The sequence below is a fragment of the Fusarium phalaenopsidis genome, assembly GCF_050370095.1.
Source record: "Fusarium phalaenopsidis strain FUZ10S chromosome Unknown contig_32332, whole genome shotgun sequence".
NCBI lineage: Eukaryota > Fungi > Ascomycota > Sordariomycetes > Hypocreales > Nectriaceae > Fusarium > Fusarium phalaenopsidis.
Genome location: NW_028145391.1, coordinates 2,924,211 through 2,948,013, shown reverse-complemented (window position 1 = coordinate 2,948,013; position 23,803 = coordinate 2,924,211). Strand labels below are relative to the sequence as shown.

The 23,803-nt window shown below is 51.5% G+C and overlaps 8 protein-coding genes across 8 annotated transcripts; 4 read left to right on the top strand and 4 right to left on the bottom strand.

Moving 5' to 3' along the window:
- Positions 1–67: 67 nt before the first annotated feature.
- On the bottom strand, positions 68–631 carry LRP88_13899 (uncharacterized protein; the record flags this gene model as incomplete). Its single annotated transcript, XM_083250255.1, has 3 exons — positions 68–96; positions 158–391; positions 451–631. 3 exons carry the CDS (start codon positions 629–631, stop codon positions 68–70), a joined length of 444 nt encoding a protein of 147 aa, XP_083094589.1.
- An 809-nt stretch (positions 632–1,440) lies between these two features.
- LRP88_13898 (S-adenosyl-L-methionine-dependent methyltransferase) lies at positions 1,441–2,421 on the bottom strand (the record flags this gene model as incomplete). The annotated part of the gene is made up of 2 exons (XM_083250254.1): positions 1,441–2,341; positions 2,408–2,421. 2 exons carry the CDS (start codon positions 2,419–2,421, stop codon positions 1,441–1,443), a joined length of 915 nt encoding a protein of 304 aa, XP_083094588.1.
- Positions 2,422–2,726: 305 nt separating this feature from the next.
- Positions 2,727–3,246, top strand: LRP88_13897 (CoA binding domain-containing protein; the record flags this gene model as incomplete). Its single annotated transcript, XM_083250253.1, has 2 exons — positions 2,727–2,820; positions 2,879–3,246. The coding sequence occupies 2 exons, from the start codon at positions 2,727–2,729 to the stop codon at positions 3,244–3,246; spliced, it is 462 nt and encodes a 153-aa protein (XP_083094587.1).
- Positions 3,247–3,895: 649 nt separating this feature from the next.
- LRP88_13896 (baculoviral IAP repeat-containing protein) lies at positions 3,896–6,689 on the top strand (the record flags this gene model as incomplete). The annotated part of the gene is made up of 4 exons (XM_083250252.1): positions 3,896–4,045; positions 4,097–4,500; positions 4,554–4,578; positions 4,632–6,689. 4 exons carry the CDS (start codon positions 3,896–3,898, stop codon positions 6,687–6,689), a joined length of 2,637 nt encoding a protein of 878 aa, XP_083094586.1.
- Positions 6,690–8,429: 1,740 nt separating this feature from the next.
- LRP88_13895 (origin recognition complex subunit 4 C-terminus-domain-containing protein) lies at positions 8,430–10,894 on the bottom strand (the record flags this gene model as incomplete). Its single annotated transcript, XM_083250251.1, has 3 exons — positions 8,430–8,994; positions 9,079–9,695; positions 9,746–10,894. The coding sequence occupies 3 exons, from the start codon at positions 10,892–10,894 to the stop codon at positions 8,430–8,432; spliced, it is 2,331 nt and encodes a 776-aa protein (XP_083094585.1).
- Positions 10,895–12,343: 1,449 nt separating this feature from the next.
- On the top strand, positions 12,344–14,530 carry LRP88_13894 (uncharacterized protein; the record flags this gene model as incomplete). Its single annotated transcript, XM_083250250.1, has 7 exons — positions 12,344–12,523; positions 12,572–12,696; positions 12,746–12,813; positions 12,863–12,967; positions 13,017–13,391; positions 13,440–14,080; positions 14,135–14,530. The coding sequence occupies 7 exons, from the start codon at positions 12,344–12,346 to the stop codon at positions 14,528–14,530; spliced, it is 1,890 nt and encodes a 629-aa protein (XP_083094584.1).
- Positions 14,531–17,129: 2,599 nt separating this feature from the next.
- Positions 17,130–18,637, bottom strand: LRP88_13893 (snoRNA-binding rRNA-processing protein ENP1; the record flags this gene model as incomplete). The annotated part of the gene is made up of 2 exons (XM_083250249.1): positions 17,130–17,997; positions 18,048–18,637. 2 exons carry the CDS (start codon positions 18,635–18,637, stop codon positions 17,130–17,132), a joined length of 1,458 nt encoding a protein of 485 aa, XP_083094583.1.
- A 917-nt stretch (positions 18,638–19,554) lies between these two features.
- On the top strand, positions 19,555–20,835 carry LRP88_13892 (protein HGH1; the record flags this gene model as incomplete). Its single annotated transcript, XM_083250248.1, has 4 exons — positions 19,555–19,575; positions 19,633–19,782; positions 19,840–19,953; positions 20,014–20,835. The coding sequence occupies 4 exons, from the start codon at positions 19,555–19,557 to the stop codon at positions 20,833–20,835; spliced, it is 1,107 nt and encodes a 368-aa protein (XP_083094582.1).
- Positions 20,836–23,803: the final 2,968 nt, after the last annotated feature.

Sequence of the window (23,803 nt, the reverse complement as noted above, 5' to 3'; positions counted from 1 at the left end):
TCAAACAAGCAAACGCCGGCCCTTCCACGTAGATGCATTAACTGATCCGCCCATTGTCTTGTGCCACTTAGTTGGCGAGGATGGTTCGCACGAGATCTGCAATCACATCAGTCAGTTATTGGTTACAAAAGTAAGGCGTAAGATGTAGAAAACGTACCAGTGTAGTTGACCTGGCCTGAGCTGGTGTCGACGGCCTTGAGGAGCTCATCCACCTCCTCGTCGGTCATCTTCTCGCCGAGGTTTGTGAGGATGTACTTGAGCTGGCCGACGCCGATGAATCCCGTCATGTCTTTGTCAAACACCTGGAAACCGCGGCAGTACTCCTCGGGCTCGCCTGGGTCGCGGAAGCCGCCGGGGCGGTTCAGAACACGCTGGAAGGTCTCGAAATCGACTGTGCGCATCAAGTCAGTGAGCGCCCTGGAACATCTGGAATCAGAACAAAATACTCACAGTCACCGCCAACGTTCTTCTCGAGGTCCTGGATCTCGGAGAGGGTAGGGTTCTGGCCGCAGGCGCGGAGAAGGTCGCCCAGGCTCTCAAGGGAGACACGGCCATTGCCGCGCTTGTCGAACAGGGCGAAAGCCTCCTTGTAGTTGGTCGAAGCCTGAGAGTCAAACTTGTTAGAAGACATGATTGCTTGTGTTGTGTTGTGATGCGCTGGTTAAAGTGCTGCGATTGCGATTCAGGTGCGGAGAGATGTGGGAAGATAAAAGTTGCAGAAAGTCCGAGACTGTTTGTTTCGCGCAAGGTGATGCAAAACCAACTTTCCAAGCTCTTCCACTGTTCGGGCGGCCGGCTGTCGAATCAGAGGGCGGGGTGGGTTGTTTACGCCATCGAGAAAGGGGTGTCCGGGGCAACTGGGACTCACCATTTTGGGTTTGGGTGTGGGCGGCTGATGGGCTTGAGCTTGTGACACGGGAGCAGTGGCGAACGGGTACTGGAGATTGCACGAGAGTAACTACGAAAAAAATGCTTGGCGATGGTTTTTCGAGAGGTCGAGTGGTGTTGAAGGATGAAGAAGTAAGAAAAGAGGACCAGGCTTGCACTCGCTGTGCATTTCAATTCACGCCTTGGCCTCCCTGCTGTCCTTTTGCCTGAGACTGACGGGGCAACCGTGTCAGCCCATGGCCCAGGCTGGTCGCCCAACCGAAGCCAGCCGGGGTGACAAAATAGATTGGGCGGTTGATCGCCAGAGCAGGCCCTGTTATCTAGCCAGGGGTGCATGATGTCGGCTTTATATTGTCGACCATCTACTAGCCAATCGAGGCGGTGAAACTATTGAAACTTGGGTAAATATGCATAGCTCTTATCAAAGGGATTGGTCTTTATGAGTTAAAAATGGGCTTGGAGGCCATTGCATTTGCATAAATGTCTGTTGCGTGGCTGTCGATCGCTTTCATCAAGTCTTGGCGGAATATCCGTCCTGACTCGTCTTCATCCTCACTTCCTCGTCGCCAGCAGAATATACGTGCCCCAGACGGATTCAACCTCGATATCCCTCCAACGATCACCCTTCTCCTTCCACTCAGGTTCCGCCTCCAGGATCTGATCAAACATAAAGTCCACAATGTCTCCCTCACCACCTTCGGCACGGCTCTTCTTGTCCAGGTGCGCATCCATCCAGCCCTGGTACCCAGTAAAGGTGCGCACATAGGCCTCAAACTGCCCGAGGGTGAGCTTCTTTCTCATCCAGGCCGTCTCTGGGCCTGCAATCTCAGTCGTATCTTTGTCGACGTTGTAGGTGATTCGCTTGATCTTGTCCCACTCTGACTCAGGGGGCTTGACATCAGCCAGCAGGTCGCGGAGGATGTCTCGTCCAGGACGCTCCCAATACTGGTTCATGCCCTCCACACCGGGTAACACTTCTCCTTCGCCGTAGCAGAACTTCCCAAATATCTCGTTGGCTCGCTGGTGTCCAATGAGAATGTTGTCCTTGTACCCCCAAAAGGCCAGTGAGCCGCCTGGCTTGACTACCCTGGACAGCTCTGGCCAGACTTGGGGGTAGTTGAACCAATGCGCTGCCTGGCCAGCTGCAGCCATGTCTACCGAGTGTGCAGGTAGAAAAGACAAGTCCTCGGCGTAGCCCTGACGGAATGAGATCTTGGTGTGCTCGGCATGGGTTTGCATTGCCAGTCGGATCATCCCATCACTTGGGTCAATGGCGATGGCTCTGGCAAAGCGGGGGCTCAGCTCCCTAGCAACAATTCCATGGCCACAACCCAAGTCTAGAAGCGTGCCATGAGGATCCTCATGATTGTAATACCCCAGAATTGTCTTGAACAGGCTTGCAGGGTACGTGGGCCTGGCTTCGGCGAATCTTGCAGCAGAGAAAGTTGCCCTTCTGCAGTGGTGTTAGTTCCGCATTGTCCTAGGAGATGCATCCATCGATTTGACCATGATGACTTACCCAAATACGGACATGTTCACGGTCACGATGGCTTATTGATCAAGGTTACTGTACTTTGAGAGTAGCTTAAGAACAAGAAAGGACGCACAAGCAGAATCAACTGATTTATAACTCGCAGCCGTGGCTTCGGCCTGACATATGACATGACACAAGCACTTAAGATACATGGAGTGATCGGTGTATGGCGACTTGGCGCAGCCCCGCAGCGGCGTGGGTGATAACGGAACCTTCATCCTCCCTTGAACTCTCGCATCCTTGATTGACAATCCTCAACAGCCAAAGACAAATTACCGATAGCCAATACTCAATCGACTTTAAAATGACTACCGAAGCCACTGTTCGCAAGTTCTTTGCGTCTTCTGCCTTTGCGGTAGTGGGCGCAAGCTCAAACCCCGCCAAGTTCGGCCACCGAGGTTAAATCCATCCATGTCAATATCTCATGAAAGCCGTGTCGACTGACATTGTAAATAGTCTTTGCCTGGTATCTCTATCATGACTTGCCAGTTACGCCCATCAATCCGGGATCGGCAACTATTTCTGCTTTAGAAAAGGACCATCCTACAGTCCCCAGCGTTACGGCGCTTCCCAACCCCAAGCAGACGTCCATCTCAGTCATCACCCCTCCTTCGGCAACTCTCAAGGTGCTCCAGGAGGCAAAGGAGCTTGGCATTCTATCTGTGTGGCTGCAGCCCGGTAGCTTTGATGATGACGTCCTCAAGTTTGCCAACGAGCAAGGTGGATTCGACGCAGTTGTGGCCGGGGATGGCGGCCGAGGTCATGAAGGGTGGTGCATCTTGGTGGATGGTGAGCGAGGACTGAAAGCAGCTGGGAAGCTGTGAATACTTGATTGGAGGCTACAGTATCAAAGCCAAGAACACGTAGCTTTGTGGTCAATATGATATGATATCTAAGTTTGGCATGCTCCCGTCCTCTCAGCTAGCAAGTTACCCGGGTAGCCGAGAAGCCAGCCTGTCACAAAAAGCAATCGTTTCGATCCTGTCAAAACACACAAAACACAAAGTAACTGCAGACTCTCAGTGGCAGCAAGCATAGACAAATCAATACCCTTAACCTAGGCGCTTTGAGCAGTCCCATATATTCTATTGGTGATCGGGTTGTTTGGATCTCTGGGGTCAAAGACCTGGTTGACCCACCAAAGTAAACAAACGCGCCTGGACCCACCCAAAGCCATTACTGGACCGCAGCGGGCCTCTTGCTACGGCCATCAATCAATATTCCTTCCAAACAACACTCTTCCCATACATCGCAATTCGACATCCCCTCGAGCTTCCTACACGACGCCCAGCGCTAATTTCAGACGAGCCTTTGATATTGAAATGCTCACTAATTTTTCCTGGATTTTTCCTCCCTCATAGCCGTCGTGTCTCGTGGTTCCTTGCGTCCACATCGCCAACGAGGCCTCGCTTCGCGCCTTGACTGCAGATACCCTCAACCAACCGCGACTCGACGCGTCGCATCATCGCAATCATGTCTTTCGACGACATTACCGACCAGTACATCACATACGAGAGCCGTTTGGCTTCTTTTCACAAGAGTGTAAAAAAGCGAGGGTCAACAGCTGGTGGCAGAGGCACCAAGGCCCTCGCTTGGCCGCACAAGAACATCTCAGCCGCGAGTGTATGGATTATTCTGCGCCGCCACGTAAACCAATGCTAACATGTTCAATAGCTTGCCCGTGCTGGTCTATTCTTCAACCCTACCCCACAAAGTCCCGACAATGTCAACTGCTTTCTATGTCACAAGGGCCTCGACGGCTGGGAGGCTTTCGACGACCCTCTCCTAGAACATCTCAAGCATGCCCCCGAGTGTGGCTGGGCCGTCGTCGCCGCGATTGAGGCCGAGGTGGGAGACTATGCGCAAGAAGACCCAAATCAACCATACATGAGAGAGGCCAGAAAGGCGACCTTTGCTGGCAGGTGGCCGCACGATTCCAAGAAGGGATGGAAGTGCAAAACCAAGCAACTGGTTGACGCTGGGTGGAAATACACGCCAACCGAGGATTCGGATGATATGGCAACATGTGCATACTGCCAACTTGCCCTCGACGGATGGGAGCCTGGTGACATGCCACTGTGAGTATTCCATTTTCACGTTTCTCGTTTCTAGCTAACATTTGCCTAGTGAGGAGCATTTTAACCGATCACCCGACTGTCCTTTCTTCATCATGCTTGATGAGGCACAAAACCAAAAGAAGCCGCCCAAGAGCAAAGCCGGGCGCGCCTCGCGCCTATCTGTTCAATCTGTCGCCACGGCCACATCGGAAGCGCCATCTCTTAACGAATCGGTCGCTGGTCCCGAAGACAGTGTTCTTACCACAGCCTCAACACAAGGTGGCAAGAAGACAAAAGCTCGTAAGGCTGCCCCGAAAAAGGGACGGAAGACGAAGGCCAAGAAGGAACCCGTTGAAGAGGTGGAAGAGTCGATCCAGGAAGAGGCACCACCCAAGCCTTCTCGGGGAAAGAAGCGAGACAGTACAGCGATTGAGGATGCCAGCATGGCCATGCCAGAAGCTCCGGCTGCTAAGAAACGCGCAACACGAACCCGCGGCAGCGTCGCCGTACCCGATTCGACCTTGGAACAAGAGGAGGATGTGGAGATGGACGAAGCTTCCGCTCCCAAGAAGGGTGGGCGAAAGAAGACCAAGAAGGCCACCAAGTCTACACGCACAGTTTCTACCACATCTGTTGCCTCTGAGGTGTCTATGCCCGCCTATGAATCAACACCTGGAACATTCCCGGACGATGATGAAATTGAGCGTCAACTGGAGGCAGACCTGGAGAGGCAACTGACCGAGGATGAGGAGATCACAGTCGATTCTGATTCCGAGAGGCTAAAGGCTAAGAAGAAGGGAGGAAAGGCCAAGGCCGATCAATCACAGGATTATGCCATGTTCGACCCTGAACCAGCCGAGGTGGATGAAGCCGAGGTTGATGATGAGCTCAGGGCTCTGCAAGCTGAAATGGAAGTCGATGAGCCGGAGCCGGAACGGGAACCAGAACCTGAGTCAGAACCTGAACCGGAGCCCGAGGTCGAACCAGAGCCGGAGCCAGAGCCGGAACCTGAGGAGCTCCATGTTCCGAAGAAGGGACGAAAGGCTGGAACTCGAAAGGTGTCGAAGCAGACCAAGTCGAAGAAGGGCAAAGCCGCAGCACAGCCTGTGGAAGAAGAAGATCACACGATTCCCGAAGAAACTCCACAACCTGAGGAGATCCCCGAGAAGTCTACTACACCAGAATGGGAGCCAGAGGTGAAAGAGCCAGCCCATGAGGAAAGCATGGTCAGCACAGATACAGTTGTCAAGAAGTCGGCGGCTGCTCGCTCGAGCGCGGCGGGCAAGCGAGGTCGCGGACGGCCCTCCAAGGCGTCACTCGTCTCCCAAGCGTCGGCTGATGAACTCGAACTTGTTGAAGCACCAACTCAAACACCCGTTGAGACTCCGGAAGAGCCCCCGGTTAAGCGAGGTCGTGGTCGTCCATCCAAGGCATCACTAGCATCCCGTGCGTCCCTGGTCGCTGAGGAGAGCCAGTCGAGTCTTGTCCCTCCTAAACGCGGTCGAGGGCGGCCGTCCAAGAAGTCCCTTGATGCTCGGAAGTCGATTGAAGGCGAAGAGGCAGCGCAGCCATCCACGCAACGATCAGAAGAAGATGTGCAAGATGACGTTGAAGTGCACTCAGCTAAGGAACAGAAGGGCGAGCATGCCGCCGCTCGAGTAGTGTCGTTTGAATCGGCGCGGCCATCATCGCCACCTCCTAGTTCCGCTCATCTGGCGAACCCTCCATCAACGCCGGGACGCATCATTTCTCCTGCGCCATCCGCCCGACAAGCAGCCATCTCACCGTCTCAGTCTCCTCAGTCCTCTGACGCCGAGAACCAGCCGCCGTCATCAAAGCCCGCAGCCAGCGCCAACCCCAAGCGAGTTGCCCTCGCGCCCCCAGTTTCAACTCCTACACGTGGCTCGCCGTCCAAGCGTAACATGATCGTCGGTCTACGCAGCACAACGCCATGGACCGAACTGGACCTCGAGGCCGTTTTTGGGTCACCACGGACCAACTCAGACAAGGAGAATGGCGCGGATCGATTCTTGAAGCAGGGACAGAGTTTGACATCGCCTGAGAAGCAGATGACAGTGCAGGAGTGGATCTACCACAATGCAGCAGAAGCCGAGAACAAGCTAAAGCTCGAGTGCGAATCGATAGTGAGCCGGTTCGAGAACGAGGGCTCAAAAGCGATGCGGGTGCTGGAGGGTCTGGTTGTGGAATGAGACATGAATTGATCACGTTTAAGTTAATTGGGATGGATGATGGATCCATGGACGGTTTGGGACGTGAAATGCTTAATGCTAACTACCTATTGATTGTATGGACAATGAGAGGAATGACGGCGTTTGGGGGGATGGGATGGGATGGATAATTTTGTGATACTAGATTTGAGGGTATCTCTCCCAACCAGACGGGTTGAATCCAGCCGAGCTGAACTGGTGCCATCCTTCACTCTAAAGTTTATGTGTCTTTATTGTATTCTTTGCTCTAAGATGACAAAGTTGTAGATTAGGATTGGTTAGAGTTTGGACGAGAAGCTGCGTAGGGCTGTATAATTTGAAGATGCCAGGAGTGGAGGAGTGGCAACATGAGACTGTCCACTGCTATGTCATTCATCCCGAGAGCGGCATGTCCATCCCAAAGACGTATATGATCTCTGAAGGCGAGTAGATGCAGCTTGTAATGAAGGTATCTGGTCTGACCGAGTACCATCCTCTCGGGCATCAGGTGCTATCCCTTCCCACCTTTGACTCCCGCCGCCATATCTCATCACATAACGTAGATCGTCAAAATCCTCAGGGACCTACTAAAGAAGCACAAGATCTGCATCAACCCACCATCGTTGGCATTTGAGACCCGGGCCACTCCAATGACGCTTACCTCCACGCCCTGAAAATCCGCATTCCAACTCATCCGCCACCAAGATCGCGACCTCCGCGAGGCGCTTGCGCCATCTCCGCCTTAGCCTTTGGCGGTGATATTCTCTTCCTTACTATTCGTCCTAGCATTTTTTGCCCCTTTCTGTTGAACTAATATGGCATCTGCCTTGAGGTGCTCGGATGGGGGAACATAACACCTGGCTTCAAAAACGCGGAGAGGCCGGTCTGAATGGCGAACGGGTATAAGTACAGAGATGTTCCGTGAGGCCTTTTGGGAGAAGTTGGTGATATCTCCAGATCTTAGCACATTTTCTCAACCACTCTCACCTCTTCTACCTACCAAGAGCATCACCTTTGTGAAGCCACCTCGTCCTTTTCACAAGAAAGCGTTAAAGCACAATGCTCGGTTTATCACTCAGAATCTTTACCGTCCCCGTGGGCCTCATTTTCCCTCGTCGGCAGTCAATGACAGGGATGGAAGACCTCGAGACGCTCGAGGCGGGCATGTTTGACGAGCCTCTTGACGCCAAACGCAGAGGCTTGGGTCTGACAGACTGGTGAGAGATGAAGAAAGAGTTTGTTGCAAGTCAACGGTCAGTATCTATGGCATACACTTACTTGTATGTCGAATACTGATCAAGTTCCAGACAAAATTCAAGAGAAAGACGCAGGCAGTTGAAAGGATACACGAAAGTTAAGGCTGGTACTAGCTATGGGATATAAAATGAGAAAAATGCTGGGATTGACTTCCTCGAAATACCTACTACTATAGTTATACACTGAATAATCTCCTTTGTAAGCTGAGACTAGCTACATACTTCATACAAACTCTGCTTGAAAGCAACAAGACACCTAGAATATAGCACTTCTTTATGTTGCTCATATGATATACCGTGAGAAGGAGAGATTTCTAAGAATTCGGCAGAGATTTCGAACGATAAACAGGTAGCAAAAAATTCTTGACATGTTTTAATTATTCTATATGTAGGTATTCATAGTTCTTCAACACTGCTCATAGCAAAGCAGCACAGAAATGCCTCGTTTTCGCATGCAGCCTTGACGCCTCATCAAATAATGCCCCTTCTAAATCTCTCTACACCATCTCGCCAGTACAGTGCTCAGCTTCACCGCTGCAGGTATCTCCTCCAATGCCACGTCCACCTTCCACATCTTGCCTTCAAGCCCTCCGTGGCCGAGGGTCCTTGCGCCTCCTATGCCGGCAGGCACCAGCAGCCCGAGCGAGATGAGACGCTCCCATGCGATGCCAGCGACTCCACGGCTCCATACTCGGACACCGCCGCCCACGGCCAGCATGCCTGATGTTGCCGAGTGCACACGCTGCTTCCCCATCAAGGAACTGTACTCGTCGTACGCCATGGCCAGGTTGACCGTGTCTGTGTGCGCCACAATGTCCAGTCGTGCTGCCGCGATGAGCAATCCCAGGTCCAATTCTGATAGCGTGGATAGGAGGTGCAGTCGGTTGTCAGGGGGCGTGAGAGACTCAACCTCGCTCTGCAGAGCAGGTATCTTTAGTGTCACATCGCTCGCCGAGAGAGCCGACAAGGGCAGGATCCATTCGGTAAGGAACGCCGAAGCCGATTTGGTCGTGTAATAGTGATACTGGAGCAGATCTTGGAATGACCGCTCCCTGTACAACCCCTGCATAGCTGGTCAGTATTCTTGGTCTCGATCAAGGAGGGATTTACTTGCCTCGATCTTCTGGTTCCAATACTGCTGGAACTCGGCGTGTCCTTCAAGATAAGTGTTGATGCCCTCCTTCTCAGCTTCATCGCTGTCCACGACTAGACCCTGTCTGCACACTTGCCAGTATGCTGGCAATGACTTGGACATGGAGAGGTAAGCATATCGATGGCTGAATCGACTCTTGACTCGCTTCTCGAGCATTTCCACAACATCCAGCCGAGTCGTACAGCCCACCACTGCGATGGGCGCCTTTCGAGACTGTGCGATATCGAACAAGTTGTACAATAGTGTTTGTCGAGGGTGAGAGGCAAACATGTCGAACTCGTCAATGACAAAGACAATCGACTGCGACGTGACACCCTCATCTGTGCCGATGATTTCAGATGGATGAGACAGCAGGGCAAGCAAGGATGCCATGGTGTCGGCGTAGTTGGTCTGGAAGCGTGAGTTGGGATAGGCAAAGGAAGCGAAGGTTATACTCACCCTGTTCACCAAGTCATCTTCGACCTGCATCTCCTTTCCAAGCTGTCGCCATATCTCTTTGAGTGCGAGCTTGTCATCTGTATGGATGAAACCGTTTAACCTGACCACGTGGAAGTCGTTCTTGTGCTCTTGAGCAATGTCTGCAATGACCTTTTCAAGAAGCTGTCACAAGTTAGTTGACTGAGTGACGCCAAAGACGGGCGACATCTTACCGTAGTCTTCCCACAGCCCCTGGCCCCAATCAGAAGCATCGAGTTACCCTCACCAGCAACCACCGTCTGTTCAACAAGCTGGTAGACCTTCTCCTCTGCCTCCAGCTGCCCAGCCAATTGTAACCGTCTCCGCCCCGTGCATCGGTCCAGGAGGACTCTCTGCAGTGATCTAACATGTTGCTCTAGGTTCGGAATCTCGGGTACCTCTGCCGCTATTGTGATGGTCGGGATGTTCGTCTCTCCAGCCTTCTTTGGCGTCTTGAGCACATCCTCCTGGGCACATGACTTGCAGAGCCAATCTCCTTCTGGAATCTCGGGTATACCGTAACATTCTTGGTGAACCGCAAAATCGCAAATGTCGCAGAGAATAATCTGATTCGGTGCCTTGGAATCGGGCTTCAGGCAGATGGCACACACAATCTCGTCTGCCTCTGACTTGGCTGCCTTGCGTGGTGTCCGGGGTTTCTTTGGCAAATCTTCAAAGAAGACTTCGCCGTTTGCATCATGCCCAGCCCCGAAAGTGACATTCTTCCGCCCCCGAGGTCCTCTCTTCTTTGAAGGAGTCAGGATTCCTTTGGGTGTTGGTTTAGAGGCTGAAAGCAATCCATCTGGCACCGCCGATAGTTCGTCAGTGGATTCGTGAGCCACTGCTTCATCTCCATCCTTATTCGCATCTTCGGCCGTATCTTGTGTTTTTCGCTTCCGTGGCCTGCCCTTCGGTGCTGCAGGCTTCTTCGGCGTGGCGGTCTTCCTGGGCCGGCCAGGCCCAACTTTCTTTGGCAAAACAGGGCGACGCTCCTCCCCAGTATCCCATTTTGTACCCTTAAGCGCAGAGAGTTTGATTGCTGGGCGGAAAGCGGAGCCAGGTGCAGGTTGTGGTGTTGTTTGGAATGGGTTTGGTGGAAGAGCTCCAGGTTGCTTGCTGAGGCCCGTCATGTCCATATTCTCATCCACCGGCGGCCATCCATTCTGACTATTCACTACCGCAGGTATCGCCGCGTTAATAGCATTGATGGCTTTGGGAGTCGAGGGGGATCCGGCGGTGAGGTCATCGAGGCGGCGTCTCTTGAGGGTCGCAGGAGTAGGGACTGGATCGTCGGTTTCGATATGGGCTCGTTTTCGGCCGGTCGGTGTAACAGCGAGGTCCATGGTGTTATAGTTTAAGCAGGCAAGATGCTGCTGTCAGGAAAGGTTCAAAGCAGACTCTAGCATCGAATCATGTTGAATTGTCGAGTCGCATGCGCCAAACAAACAACGGCCATGCACATGGTGAATCAATGGGGTCAGGGAGACGCGTTAGACGCGCCGAGATTAAGCGCCTCATTTGGTAAAACTCCTCAGTAAATGCATAACCGCGATTCATCCGGCATTCGCCTGTCGCCAAGCCACGTGATTTGCATCACCTGCAGAGTATCCGTATGTCCCACTTATTTCCAGCCCTACGAGAATGGGGCCCAAGTCCCAGTCCATCGTTTCACCCGACTTCCTATCCAGGCTGGATTTTTCGAGGGATGAGAGGAGGGTCGGCTCCGAGGTGTGAAGCGGTGAAACCGAGACCCAGCGATCATCCTTGATAGCCTCATGATGTTTTCTGCGCTAGTGGCTCAGCTGGGAGGATATCAACATTGTGGCGGGAGGAGGAGGCGTCGGGCTCAAACGGGAGCGTTATTTAGAGCACCACCATCTTCATTTGATGGCGCTGAAGAAGAGACGCAACTCAAGATCTCAATGGACAATTGGGTACGTGTTCAACTGATCGAAAGACAGAAGTCAAGCTGTGTTAGAGACCCAATTAACGCGGATGGTTTTCGTAAACCCGTACAATATCCCCAGCCAAGAACCGTAAGCATAAAGCATTGGTCATCAGCTCTTCCAGCAGCGAAAAATGCTTCCTCAATCAGCCAAGATTGCTGCGACTCTACCCAAAATAACAGGGGACTTTTGGCACTGCCACCCTGGTCCTCGGGACTTGAGCTACACCAAGCTTGGGGGGTTCCAGCTCATTTATCATCATCCCCAGGACCAAGCCAGTCCAGCCTTGTGGGCCAGAAAACGCCCTTGCCAAGACGATCCAGCGTCTCTCCAGGCAGGCCCCGGCCGAGCGTATTCACGAATCACGGATTACCACGAGGGAACAGAGCCCTTGCTCACAGCTTTTTGGCCCCCAGCTGGTTTTTCGAGTGCACCGTCGCTGGCGCTAGGTCTTGCTCACGTCAGAACCAAGCTGCTCCCTTGATGCTCCAGCTCGGTAATCATAGGCCATCATCTGGGCGCAGCTGGATGTTGGGTTGCATCTGAGCGTTCCCCTAATGCACCAGGGGAGCCCATCCCAGGCTGACCATCTCCCACAATCGTTCTCATCCCTGACAAGCCGCACATGAGGCTGGAGTCGGCCGCTGCTCTAACTCGTGCATGATGATCCTCTATTTCTATTAATGACATCCGTATCCCTGCTCACGTAGTTGAGTCTGTGGCGCCGTCTGTATAAGTAGTCTGTGGTCTACCTCTAGTGTTTACCTGATTGAAGGATCTGTGTTCCTTTCTTAATTGCAATCTCTTCCTTTTGGCAGTTCATTTCATTCTAGCCGGCTAGTGAGGATGGCCAACGAAGAGTTGCCAGAGCAGACGACGGCTGAGAAGCTCCAGCTTCTCAAGAGTCCTCTCATTGCCGAGGACCGGTCCGACACAACAACTCTTGCTCCGACAAAACAGGCCACGGCTCCCGACCTGAGTCTCTTCGGTAACAGATTCGAGGCTGATTGTCCACAGTTCCAGAAGGTTTGTGAATTACGCACACGTCAGAATTTGTTGCTGACCCTCAAGTAGCACGAGGATGCCAGTCTGCTCGAGCTCTTCTTCGATCTTTTCTTCGCCGCCAATTACACTGTCTTTTCTCAGACGCAGGGTGTCAACAGTCACGATCGCTTCAAAGCCTACGTTGGATATTTTAGGTATGAGGGTTGAGACAGCACAAGGATTGACTTGTTCTGACGATGAAAGTGTTCTCTGGATTACATGGCTCGTTGTCGGCCTTTACGATGTGCGCTTCGTGACTGACAGTCTCTTCGGTACGGCTACACTAAGTTCTTTTGAGTGATTTATGCTGACATGAAATAGAGCGAGCGGCTCGAGGTGTTCATCTCGGTGTCATGGTTGGCTTCGCCGTCGTTGCTCCCAAGTTTACCCCCGACGACCAGAATGTTAAGACGATGAGAACCATGTGTATGGACAACACCTTGACGCATCGAAACCAATAACTAACTCTGCCTAGCTATCATTCTCATGATCTCACGCCTCTGCCTGGCCGTCGAATACGCAAGCATCCTCTGGCACATCCGCAAGTACAAGAAGCAGCGTCTTCCCATGCTGATGCAGATCGGCATGAACGTCATCGTGGCCTTGGTATACTTGGGAATCACGTTCCGATTCAGAGCTGGCAACAGCCGCGTCTTCATCGCGTGGTACGTCCTCGCTGGCGTCGAGGTCATCCTCACCTTTGCCTTTGCAAACATCTGGCCGGTGCTCAGCTTTCAGGGCACTCATCTGATGAAGCGCATGGGTCTTTTGACTGTCATGATTCTTGGTGATGGAATTATTGTCATTGCTCAGAGTGTTGTCACCATTGTTAAGAGCCCTGATGCTTGGAGTAAGTACACATTTCCCTCTTTGATAGTATGTAGCTAATCAGTCGCAGACTCGCAAACCATCGGCATCGTCACTGCTGCCTCAGCTACCGTCTACTTCGTCTTCCTCGTCTACTTTGACTGGATGAAGAACCCCAATCTCCCTCATGTGCGCCAACAGATCTGGACCGTCATCCACTTCCCCTTCCACCTGGCCCTGGTGCTCTTCATGCAGGGCTTCACCCAGTTCGTCATCTGGACCAAGATCATCGACACCCTCAAGAACCTGACCCTCGACTCCGTCTTCAACGACGTCAACGATATCGCCAAATCGACAACCCAGCACATCATAGACAATCTAAGCAAGATGATCACCGACTTCTTCAAGCTCTACCCACCCAAATACTCTTCGACTTGGACGACGGTTGAAAACGCGGTCACCAACATCAGCGACATCGCGGATGATTTCTGGCCCCAGTTCGCCAAGTACGCCACGACGCTCCAGGACAAGGATTTCCCAGATGAGGATGAGTTTAATACGTTTGCGGAGGCCTTCTACTCCATCAGCTACGCCATGGAAAACTCGCTGCTCGAGACCTTTGGCATCGACCTTGTGACCGAAATCTCGGAGGACAAGACCAACTCCAACATCACTGAGAACGCCCTCGAGGCCAAGGTCAACGAGCAGACCTGGACGCGCTTTGAGCTGGTTGTAAGTTTTGACTTTTTATCCTTTATATCTTCAGTTCGCTGACCCCCTTTACAGTTCCAATATGCCTACATCGCTGCTGGCATCACCCTCATCCTGATGGTCCTCCTCACCATCGTATCACGCACCACCCCCTGGAGCAAATGGAGCATTGTCCGTACTGCCATCTACACTCTCCTCGGTATCGGAATGAGCTTGGTCGCCCTCCTCAACTACAACCCTACCGACGCGGTCAAGTTCCAGGCTAGTGCTTGGATGCTTCCCACCATCACCCTCGTCTGGGTTCTCATCATCTTCCTCACTCACATTCGCAACCCGCCTCCCCTGTTCTTCAAGGGAAGCCAGTCTTTCTGGAGCAAGAAGAAGAGCGGGCCATCATACGACTATGTCATGCCCAATGAGACCCAGACCGAGTACAAGGGAGCGCCACACAACCAGGTTTCTCAGGCTTAATGACTTGAAAATGGATCCCAACATGGTCTAGACAGAGCCTCCTCCCTATACCATAGAGCAGGAACATATGGAAATATTTATATAGCAAACGCTGGCTTCGGGTGCGCAAATAGATATTATAGTAATGAAGTCTAAAAGCAGTTGTTGATAGCCATTTTCTTTTCAAAAGAGAGTTCATCAATCAGAGTAGGTAGGTATTGTCAAGTTCTAGAACCCACTCGTCCACCTTTCGAAATCTATCATCACAAACTTCATCCAAGCCAGTAACATTCACCGCACATCTCTCTATGTTCTACCACCTTTTCTTCGCCCATGATACACGCATAGCCCTGTCCCGCCCTTGTGTCCCATGTTTGCTGGGCATATTGGGCTATTTGGTAGGTGCTCAGGTACTTGAAACTCAAAAGTAGGTACCTGAGCGAAAGGATCCTGCTCAGGTTTCTTGGGCATCTGTTCCCACCACTCACGTACCTGTGGAGTGATGCTTCTACGGCGAACGGTTTGGAGAGAGTTACGCCTCGCAGAGGGTCCAGGCAGAAAAGGAACAGGGTCGTTTTCGAACGGAGGCACCAGTTCGGTGAAGAATGAGCGCGGACTTCCACTGGCAGTATCTTCACCTAAGGGAGGGGTCTTGATCCGGACGGCTTCCTGTAACAGACGAGGATATCAGCACCTCCTTGTTGCCCCAAAGCAAGGTGAACAGTTCACTCACCCCTCCAGGGTACTGGCTATTAACACAGTCAACCCGCACTGGTTTTCTGTTAGTTCTCCTGTTACTTCCAAGGCCAGATAACAAATGGGAGACAACGGAAGTATCGTTAGAAAGAGGTAATGCAGGAGGTGCCTTACCTTTGAGGGTTTCCCTCATGGAGCTAGCCATGCTACTGTATGAATCACTGGACTCCTTTCGACTCCATGGAGCCTTGCTAAAAAGCTTCCGCCGAAGCTTTACTTTCCCAAGGTCATCTTTAAACCAGGTTCCTGACTTTGTGACTTGATGAACACTGTGGTAATTTCCGGCCCCGTCCATGGTTGCTTGAGGGCGCTCATACTCGGGAATCGGGGGGCATGTGCAACGCTGGCCTTGTCAGTTTGTTTCCATATTATTGATGCTCGAAACTCAACCACCTCTTTGCGCGTCCTGAATTTCAGTTTGGATTCAATGCTTTTCTTTGCTTTATCATAGAGTCCTATTGTGCTCGAGGGCGAAGAGGGCACCGTGGTCGCTTTTCGAACCGTGTCCGCCACGCTCATGGGCGATATCGAGCTCGAACTACCCACACCAGGAGATACCGAGCTTGACTCGCGATCCTCACGAGCCTGGGTTGATAAGCGTGTAGTGGTAGGATGCTGTAGTGAGAAGACGTGGGCCGATTCCGACACAAAAGGGCTGGCGGGCTGCCTTTGCAGCGGTTGCTCAAAGGGCTTGAAGTTGGGTGGCACAGACATCGACGTCATTGGCGATGCAAAGGACATTTCTCGAGCATCGGATTCACTGGCAGATTTCGTGGACCGGTTACGCCATTTCCAGAAGCTCTTGCCAGAGTTGCTCTTCCGTTGCATCATGACCTGGCGCTCTGCCCAATATCCCTGCGGGAACCATACCTACTCGAACCCATCGCGAGGAGGACGTGGGGGGTCAACACCAAAGCCCGAAACTGAGGCTCGAAGATGGTTGAGTGGGCGAGGTGTAGTTTCTGTGGAAGGAAGATGATTGGCGAATGCATTCTCCGGCATAGAAGGAAGGCTTGGCTGGTGCTTCATTGAGCCGTCCAGATTTGGTGTTGGGAACGAGACCGAGACGAAAGGGGGAGTCTGGTGTCGAAATGGGAGGTTAAAGTAGCTGATAGGAGTTAGCAAAATCTATGTTATACATCCCCAGGCCTATCGACGCCAATATCGTACTTGATCTCGTTCGCGTCGATGCGAGTACTCATTGGCAGCGAATTGTCCGATAAAGACGTCGCTGTCGGGGGCATGATGGAACCGGAGCAAGGCTCCGAGAATGTGGGAATCCCTTGGTGGAAGCTTCCGACAGAGAAGGCTTACGATGAGGCATCCCGTGGATGTAAAAGCAAGCGTAGAATCGAAGAGCCAAAGAGGAGAGTCGTGACGAATGACTGAAGAAGAAGACAGGAGAGGAGACTGAAGCGAAGAGTCGAAGCGAAGGGCCGAACTGAAGAACCGAGGTAAGGGGGACGATCTGAAGATGTATGAGGGTTAATTCACGCGGGAGGGTTGCATTGTAGAGCTGCTTTGTAGGTTTGTCGTGGTTGATAGGAACTTGAAGGTGGAAGAGGTCAAAACTTTGGGATAGCGCTCGAGTTCCCTGGGTTAACATGGAAGGAACCCCCATTTCAACTCGCTCCTTCCGTTCAATCATCACGACCAAATCGACCTCACTGAATAATACACTCTCGTTTGTTCCAGAAAATGAATCACATAAATTGGTATCGAAATGGGCTACTCCGTCTTTTACAGAGTCAAATCTATCTCAAGTCGAACCAGCTCGAAACCCTTTTGATGCGCCAGACGCCATATTTATCTTCACTCATTAGGAAAGGGCCATTGAACAATAAGATCAAAGTTGGACCTCGACTTAATCAATGACCATGGTATCATCGCCATCCAGAGCCGGTCCTTGGGGCTCGAGCGGCACACCCCGGCCTCTTCCAGCCAACAGCTCCCTCCTCACCTCAGGGCCAATGGCCGAGTGACCATGCGTCAGGAGCAGATCCAGCAGTGCCTCACGCTGGTCTTCTGTGACATCTCCCTTGTAGCGCTGCGCAAAGGCGAGCAGACTCTGGTGCCAAATGACAGGCAGTTTGGCTTTGGCATCTCCCTCAGTCGCCAGACCTGCCATAGCATCGCCAGAGTGAACATTGGCGGGGTCAACGCTTCGGAAGCGCAGGAAGTGGAACACCAGGGCGTCGATGACCTGATAGGGAAGCGCATACTTCTTCTCAAGGAGAGTTTTGATGAAGATGTTGGTGGCACCTCCACCCTCGGTACCGTGTGATGCCTCCTGGGCGGCAATATCGCACAGACCCTTGAGAGCAGCGGCGGAGTGAAGAACGGGGATGGAGATTCTAGCCAGCACAGCCGAGATGATATGAGCTTCTCGCAGCGTGCAAGTTCCACTTCCAACGAGGGGGAACAGGAAGCCCTTGAAGAAAGCAGCGGGCTTGTAAAGGGCCTTCTTGAGAGAGTTGAAGAGGTGAACGTTGAGCTTCTTGGTCTCATAGATATCCTCACGAACACGGTCGAGGATGACCATCTCGAGGAATCGCTGCACAACGTGGGGCTTGCTCGAAACAAAGATCCTCGTCGCCTGGTAGCAGGCGTTGGGGGACCAGGTATCGGGCTTGGTCACCTCAATGATATCCTCCCAATGAGGGATGGTCGGGAGGATCTTGAAGGGCTTGGGCAGAGGACCAGACTTGTATCGAGAGAGGATTTGTCCAACCCTGAAATGATTAGCTTTTGAGTCTTGTCGCGATTGGAAATCTTGACTTACTTAGTGTAGACCTCAATAACCTTGGGGGGCAGCTCGTATTCGTCATCGGGAGGACCCAGGTTGTTCTCTCGTCTCGCCTGCGCAGCTTCGTGGGCAGCAATCTTCTCAAGGATCAGATCCGCAAGGTTGATGCTGTCACCCTGCTCCTCTCCTGATGGCTGGCGGTCCCAACCGTGCTTAAGCAGATCATCCTCCTCATCTGGCATGAACTTCTTGTACATGTCGAGGTCATTCGGGTCGACCTCGATCTCCTCCACAACCTCATCGTCATCGCCCCAAGCCTCGTCGTCGTCGTAGACCTTGTTCTCGTCCTCGGCCTCGTCGTCAAATCGCGAGTCGTAGCCAAAAGTGTCGACAGTCGGTTTGGAGATGACCTTTCCGGCATTCTCCTCCTCGGCCAATTCACGACCTATCCGAAGGATGGTCCTCGAAGCGCGGTCATCGACAAAGTTTTCCTCCTCGTTGTCGCCGCCATGCGACCGCCTCTTTGAGGGCTTGTTCTTGAGAATGCCGGTGGCTGTGATATCATCCTCGAGAGGGTTATGGCGTCGCGTCTGCCGCGAGGCGGAGGGAGTGGTAGCCTTGGGCATTTTGGGCGTCTTGTCTTGGAATGGCACACACACACGCACACACACAATGTGGGCTTGGAGTATCAGAGGCAGAATAGATTTTCAAAATTTTGTGCCTTATCGATAACCACCCCTCTTTCTAATTTAGGCATAGCGCCTAGGTGAGCTCAAAATGGTGCCTCACCGCCTTCAACCCGCCAATCACTTTTCGGCTAATAGGTTTCCCTGGCTCCGACTGGACTTCCATTCTTTCACCTGGAGGAGACATGTATACAAGATGAAACTGATAAAAATTCGAATTGATAGGGCTTTTTTTGGTCTCTGCTAGCTCTTGTACTAGACTGTATAAGTCGTTGACTAAAATCGTTGCGTAGAGTATCTTCGGATATGGAAGAGACCGTCTCAGAACTCACTCATGCGAACAGAACAAATAAAGGGGAAAAAAGACATACTAGAATCATGTCGGCTGATTTCGGCATGATTTGGATAAACATGAACTTGCAATTAGCTCTAACTACCTACCTAGGAGCGGGTTTTAGAAAGGCATGCTGTGTTATCTAAGTTCTATATCTTGGCCGTCCGTCACTGAGAGAAAGAGAAAGAGAAAAAGGGCCAACTGTGATTCAGTGCTATTAATCTTATGAGAAATTCACCTAGGCAAGGTTTATCTCATCCGGGTTCCTTCATATGTGCTTCTCATCGTACTATTTCTAACAAATTCTTTTTGAGAATTCTGCCCCGCCACCATGATGACACTGGAGACCCTTGGAAACTTCTTTGTCCTGTGGGTCCCGCTGAAAGAGTCACCGGCAATGACGCCCAGCCCACTGAAGCAGCGATGACTTCAGGCGTCTGCCCCACTATCAAATTGCCCCTCCAAAATCATCACCACCATCGTTGAAAAACTCCTTCAACCGCATATACAAGACACCAGAAAGATGCCGACTGAGCTGGAAGAAGTATGCTTCTGCTTGCGCAATATTCATGTAGTCACCCACTAACTGTTGACCCCGCAGCTCGTGGGCTTCATCGCCCACCCTCACCCTCAGATTCGCCAAGTTGCCGTCGAGAACTTGGTGCCGTACTCGACTGCGGAACCCAACATCTTCAAGGATTCACAACTCCAGCCTGTGAAGAACCTCAAGATCTTGATTCGAGATCACCCCGTGAGTGAAATTTGTCAGGGACTTCGCGAGAAACTCGGCGCTAATGCCATGTTGCAGAAAATATCCGAGCATGCTGTGACAATTCTGGTCAACTTGTCGGGTGACCAAGAGATTCTTGAGAACCTAGCAACAGATGAGAAATTCCTTGATGTCGTATTCCGTCGAATAGTGGTACGCATGAACTGTTCATAATACTGCACACACATAAACACCAGCTAACCCACCGAGTAGAACCCTGAGGAGCCTAATGCCAATCTCCTCGCCATGCTCCTCGCCAACTTGGCCAAGTGGGATAGCTTCAAAGAAGTTCTCAAGAGGAAACAGCAGGCTCCTGAAGAGCTGGGCTCAGACGACGTTGTCCTCAACCAACTGATGGACCTCTTCGTCAAGGGCCAGGACGGCTCATACAACAAAAAGGCAGACTTTGACTACCTCGCCTACGTCTTTGCAGACCTCGCCAAGCATTCCGACATCCGCAAGCACTTCCTCCAGGCGCAAAAGTACGACGACGTCATTCCCCTCACCAAGCTCAAGGTCTTTACCGAGCACAAGTCCGACATCCGGAGGAAGGGCGTTGCCAGCACTATCAAGAACGTTGCCTTTGAGACATCATCACACTCTTCCTTCCTCTCCGAGGACGAGATTGACATCTTGCCTTACATCCTACTCCCGATCATGGGCAACGAGGAGTACGACGTCGACGAGAGTATGGACATGCTGCCAGACCTGCAGCTGCTGCCGCCAGACAAGAAGCGTGACTCGGACCACAAGAACATCCAGACTCACGTTGAGACACTAACTCTGCTAACAACAACAAGAGAGGGTCGTGATCTCATGCGCCGTGTCAAAGTATATCCCGTCATTCGGGAAACACATCTGCGCGTTGAGGACGAGGGTGTCCAGGAAGCCTGTGAACGACTGGTGCAGGTATTGGCGCGTGATGAGGCAGATGAGGGCAAGGACGAAAGTAAGGACGATGTCAAGTTGATTGAGGGTACCAATGGACGTGTAGAGGAAGTTGAAGATGAGGATGATCAGCTTGTGGAGGTTTAAGTGTGTATAAATCACAAATGAAGCACGTGTATAGCCAGAAAAAGTTCCGTCTCGTCTATTCTCACCACTTTGCTTATCCTTGTTTGAGGGAGACTACGTTAAGGGCGAAGCTGGGCCTGCCATACTGGCTATTCTAAGTGTACCAAAGTCGTAGTACATACCCTGAAAGGGATAATCACAAGTTCCTTGGACAACAGATGAGAATCATGCAAGGTTATCTAAGACTTGGGGGTACTCGAGCCCTAAGCATACCCAGTCCTTAAATATCCGACCCTGAACCTCTCATTGCAGCCACTCGATAATCAATCGCAGCAATTGTATTGCAGACGGCGGGAACACACCACTTTTCATTCAGGCCATAGAGGTAAATCGAAACGAGTGTGTGTATCGGGAGAGCTAGTAGACCTCATGATACCGAACCCAGTGAGGTTGATGAAGGATGAGAACTTCAATCAGCACCCCCAGCACTCAGAAACCCTTCTTCTCAATGTGATAGGCTCGGCCTTCCGGTCTGGCCTGGTGTATATATATAGGAACACAACAATGGCCTGTATCCCCAGATCCAGTAGTCGTATCCTTGGACTCCGGGAAGGACAAAGACGATCAGCTCATCAGGTTCCTCCATTATCTGCGAGTCCTGAGCGGCTGCTGTTCCCCCCTTTTGGGGAACAGCTGTGCGTAGTATATAATGATTGTCAACTTTGATACCCAGATCAATGATCTAGTTCTGGAGTGTTGCCACTAGAGCATCTTCTGCCGAGTATGGGAAGTCTGGTGTGAGTGACCCAGTTGGGTTCGAACCACGAGAATGCCCGGTTCTGTAGTGCGGTGATGGAGCATCATATCTATCTACTTCGTCGGTTGTTGGCCAAGTCCTCTATATGAAAGAAGAGGGCTCAGAAATTGGTGGTTCCTGGCATACCAGCGTGAGATCGTCGCAACTAGAGCCAGTGCGAGTATCCTCAATCAACAACGCCGTTTCCTGTGAGCCCCAGGTGATGTCGGTTCCTAACCGTGGCCAGTGGTAGAGAAAGTTGGCGTTTCGGCATCTTGACATTTTCATAGTTGCCAGTGGTTGGAACTGCATCCTCGAGGGTGATAGGGGCAGGTTGTGTTTAAAGACATGCTTTCTTCAATACGCCATAAAGTGATTCATCACTGACTTGATGACACAGGCTCGCACGTTGGTCAGTCCTGGGCTGGGGAATGAGGGTCTGTGAGGGCAAGCGTCCTCCCAAAGGAACCCGTGGTAGAAGAAGTGGATGTCGGTTTAAGTTGAAGGCTACCCTTGACATAGGAGGTAACCCAGTGCTTGGGGATATGGGAGAAGTAAAAACAAGTTGCGCATCGTGTGAGGCAAGTTCTCTTGTTGCTGCAGGGGAAGGCTTGGCCTCTGCCACTGCGGGCTTGGGTACCCCAGAGGAGCGCTTGGGGAGAGCATAAGTATCCCCGTAAACCTAGTACAGTAATCCTCGGTTGACATCTCAGCTGTTCAAGGATAAAAGAAGTCCTCTAGGGGCGGGATCATGTCGTCCCAAATGATGCTCAGCGCTTTCGCCATGTCTTTATGGCAACGACTCCCGTGCCATTTTGCCCGCATCAATATCTTATATAGGCCCTGCCAGGGTTCCGAATCAGTCTTTCCCCTTGAACTGTCGGTAGTGTTTATAGTTTGACAAAGCAGCCTGTACGGGAATCCAGTCTAGAGAGGTCGTGCAGAGCCTTTCGGACCTTTTCAGGGAGGTCTTTCTTCCGAAGCATCCCGTGGTCGACCATCACCTTGGTCACACGTAACTTGGTTGTTTAAAGGTCGATGCAGTTCGTGTCGTCAAGGTTGACTTTGATCCTGCCCTCAAAGTCCTTGGCCATGAGCTTGTATGGACCCTGTTCGCCATGGTGGTTAGGTGGTAGCAGAGGGGCACTTTGGTATATACTTGATCTATTGAGTAGAAATGACTATGATGCCCCAAGGCAAGAGATCAAGATCTTAGTCAGGACTAGGCCAGGTATTTATACCTGATCCATAGCTAGGCATCCTAGCTTGCATTACGGGCAGGCATCAAAGGCGGGCATCATGGGCAAGCTACACAGACAAACAAACCAGCAAACTACATAACAAAGAGCGAGAAGGCTCTAGGGAGCAACAGCATGTATTACTTGAACAAAGATTAGATTCAGGTCCTGCGAAAGGGTAGACCTTATGTACTTGCAACCAGCCCATTTCATCTCGTGCTTGATATTTATCGACTGACAATTCGTTGCTTGCGTTATAGCTTGCAATGAGATCTCGTCCATCAGTTTGACAATCGCGTGTCTCGATTGCAAGGCATAGTCAACAAAGCATAATGGAGACGCAGGTGATTGATCAATTACCAACCTATGACTGCTTGCTTAATTATGAAGGCTGCATGAGTGCTCGTGTCAGTTGGATCTACGAGAACATGACAGGATCGTGCAGTCTCTATCTCTTACTGGGCATGTATCTTGGGGTGGGAACCGAGAAAAGGTAGGTGAGGGTGAGCATTCGAATGCTTTTTGGCATGGCCACCGCAGCAGACCGTTTTCCAAGCGGTATGTGAAGTTTGGTGTTAGATAGGGATTGATGATTGAGCCGAAAATCGCCAGGGGTTGATTGAAATGACGATACTGTCTTCTTGGCAGCTCCCAAACCCCTTGCTGTATTATACCATCCTCTTGACGATAGCACTTTGAGCTACATTTGGATAGCCAGATCCAAAACGCTGAAAAAATTGAGGGATATGTGGTTGTATTCAAGTAGAGAAATTGTAGCGGCTCATGAGGAGCGGATACAGCTTCTCGTCTTGAAGGTTTGGTCAGTACAACGATCGATACCCTAGGACAGAAGTTGGGTATCTCGAAAAATTCTCTGATATTGTTCATCAATAGACTTGGTCTCATCTTAGAAGAGAGCCAGGTCATTATTAAGAAGAATTAATGAAGTCTAACT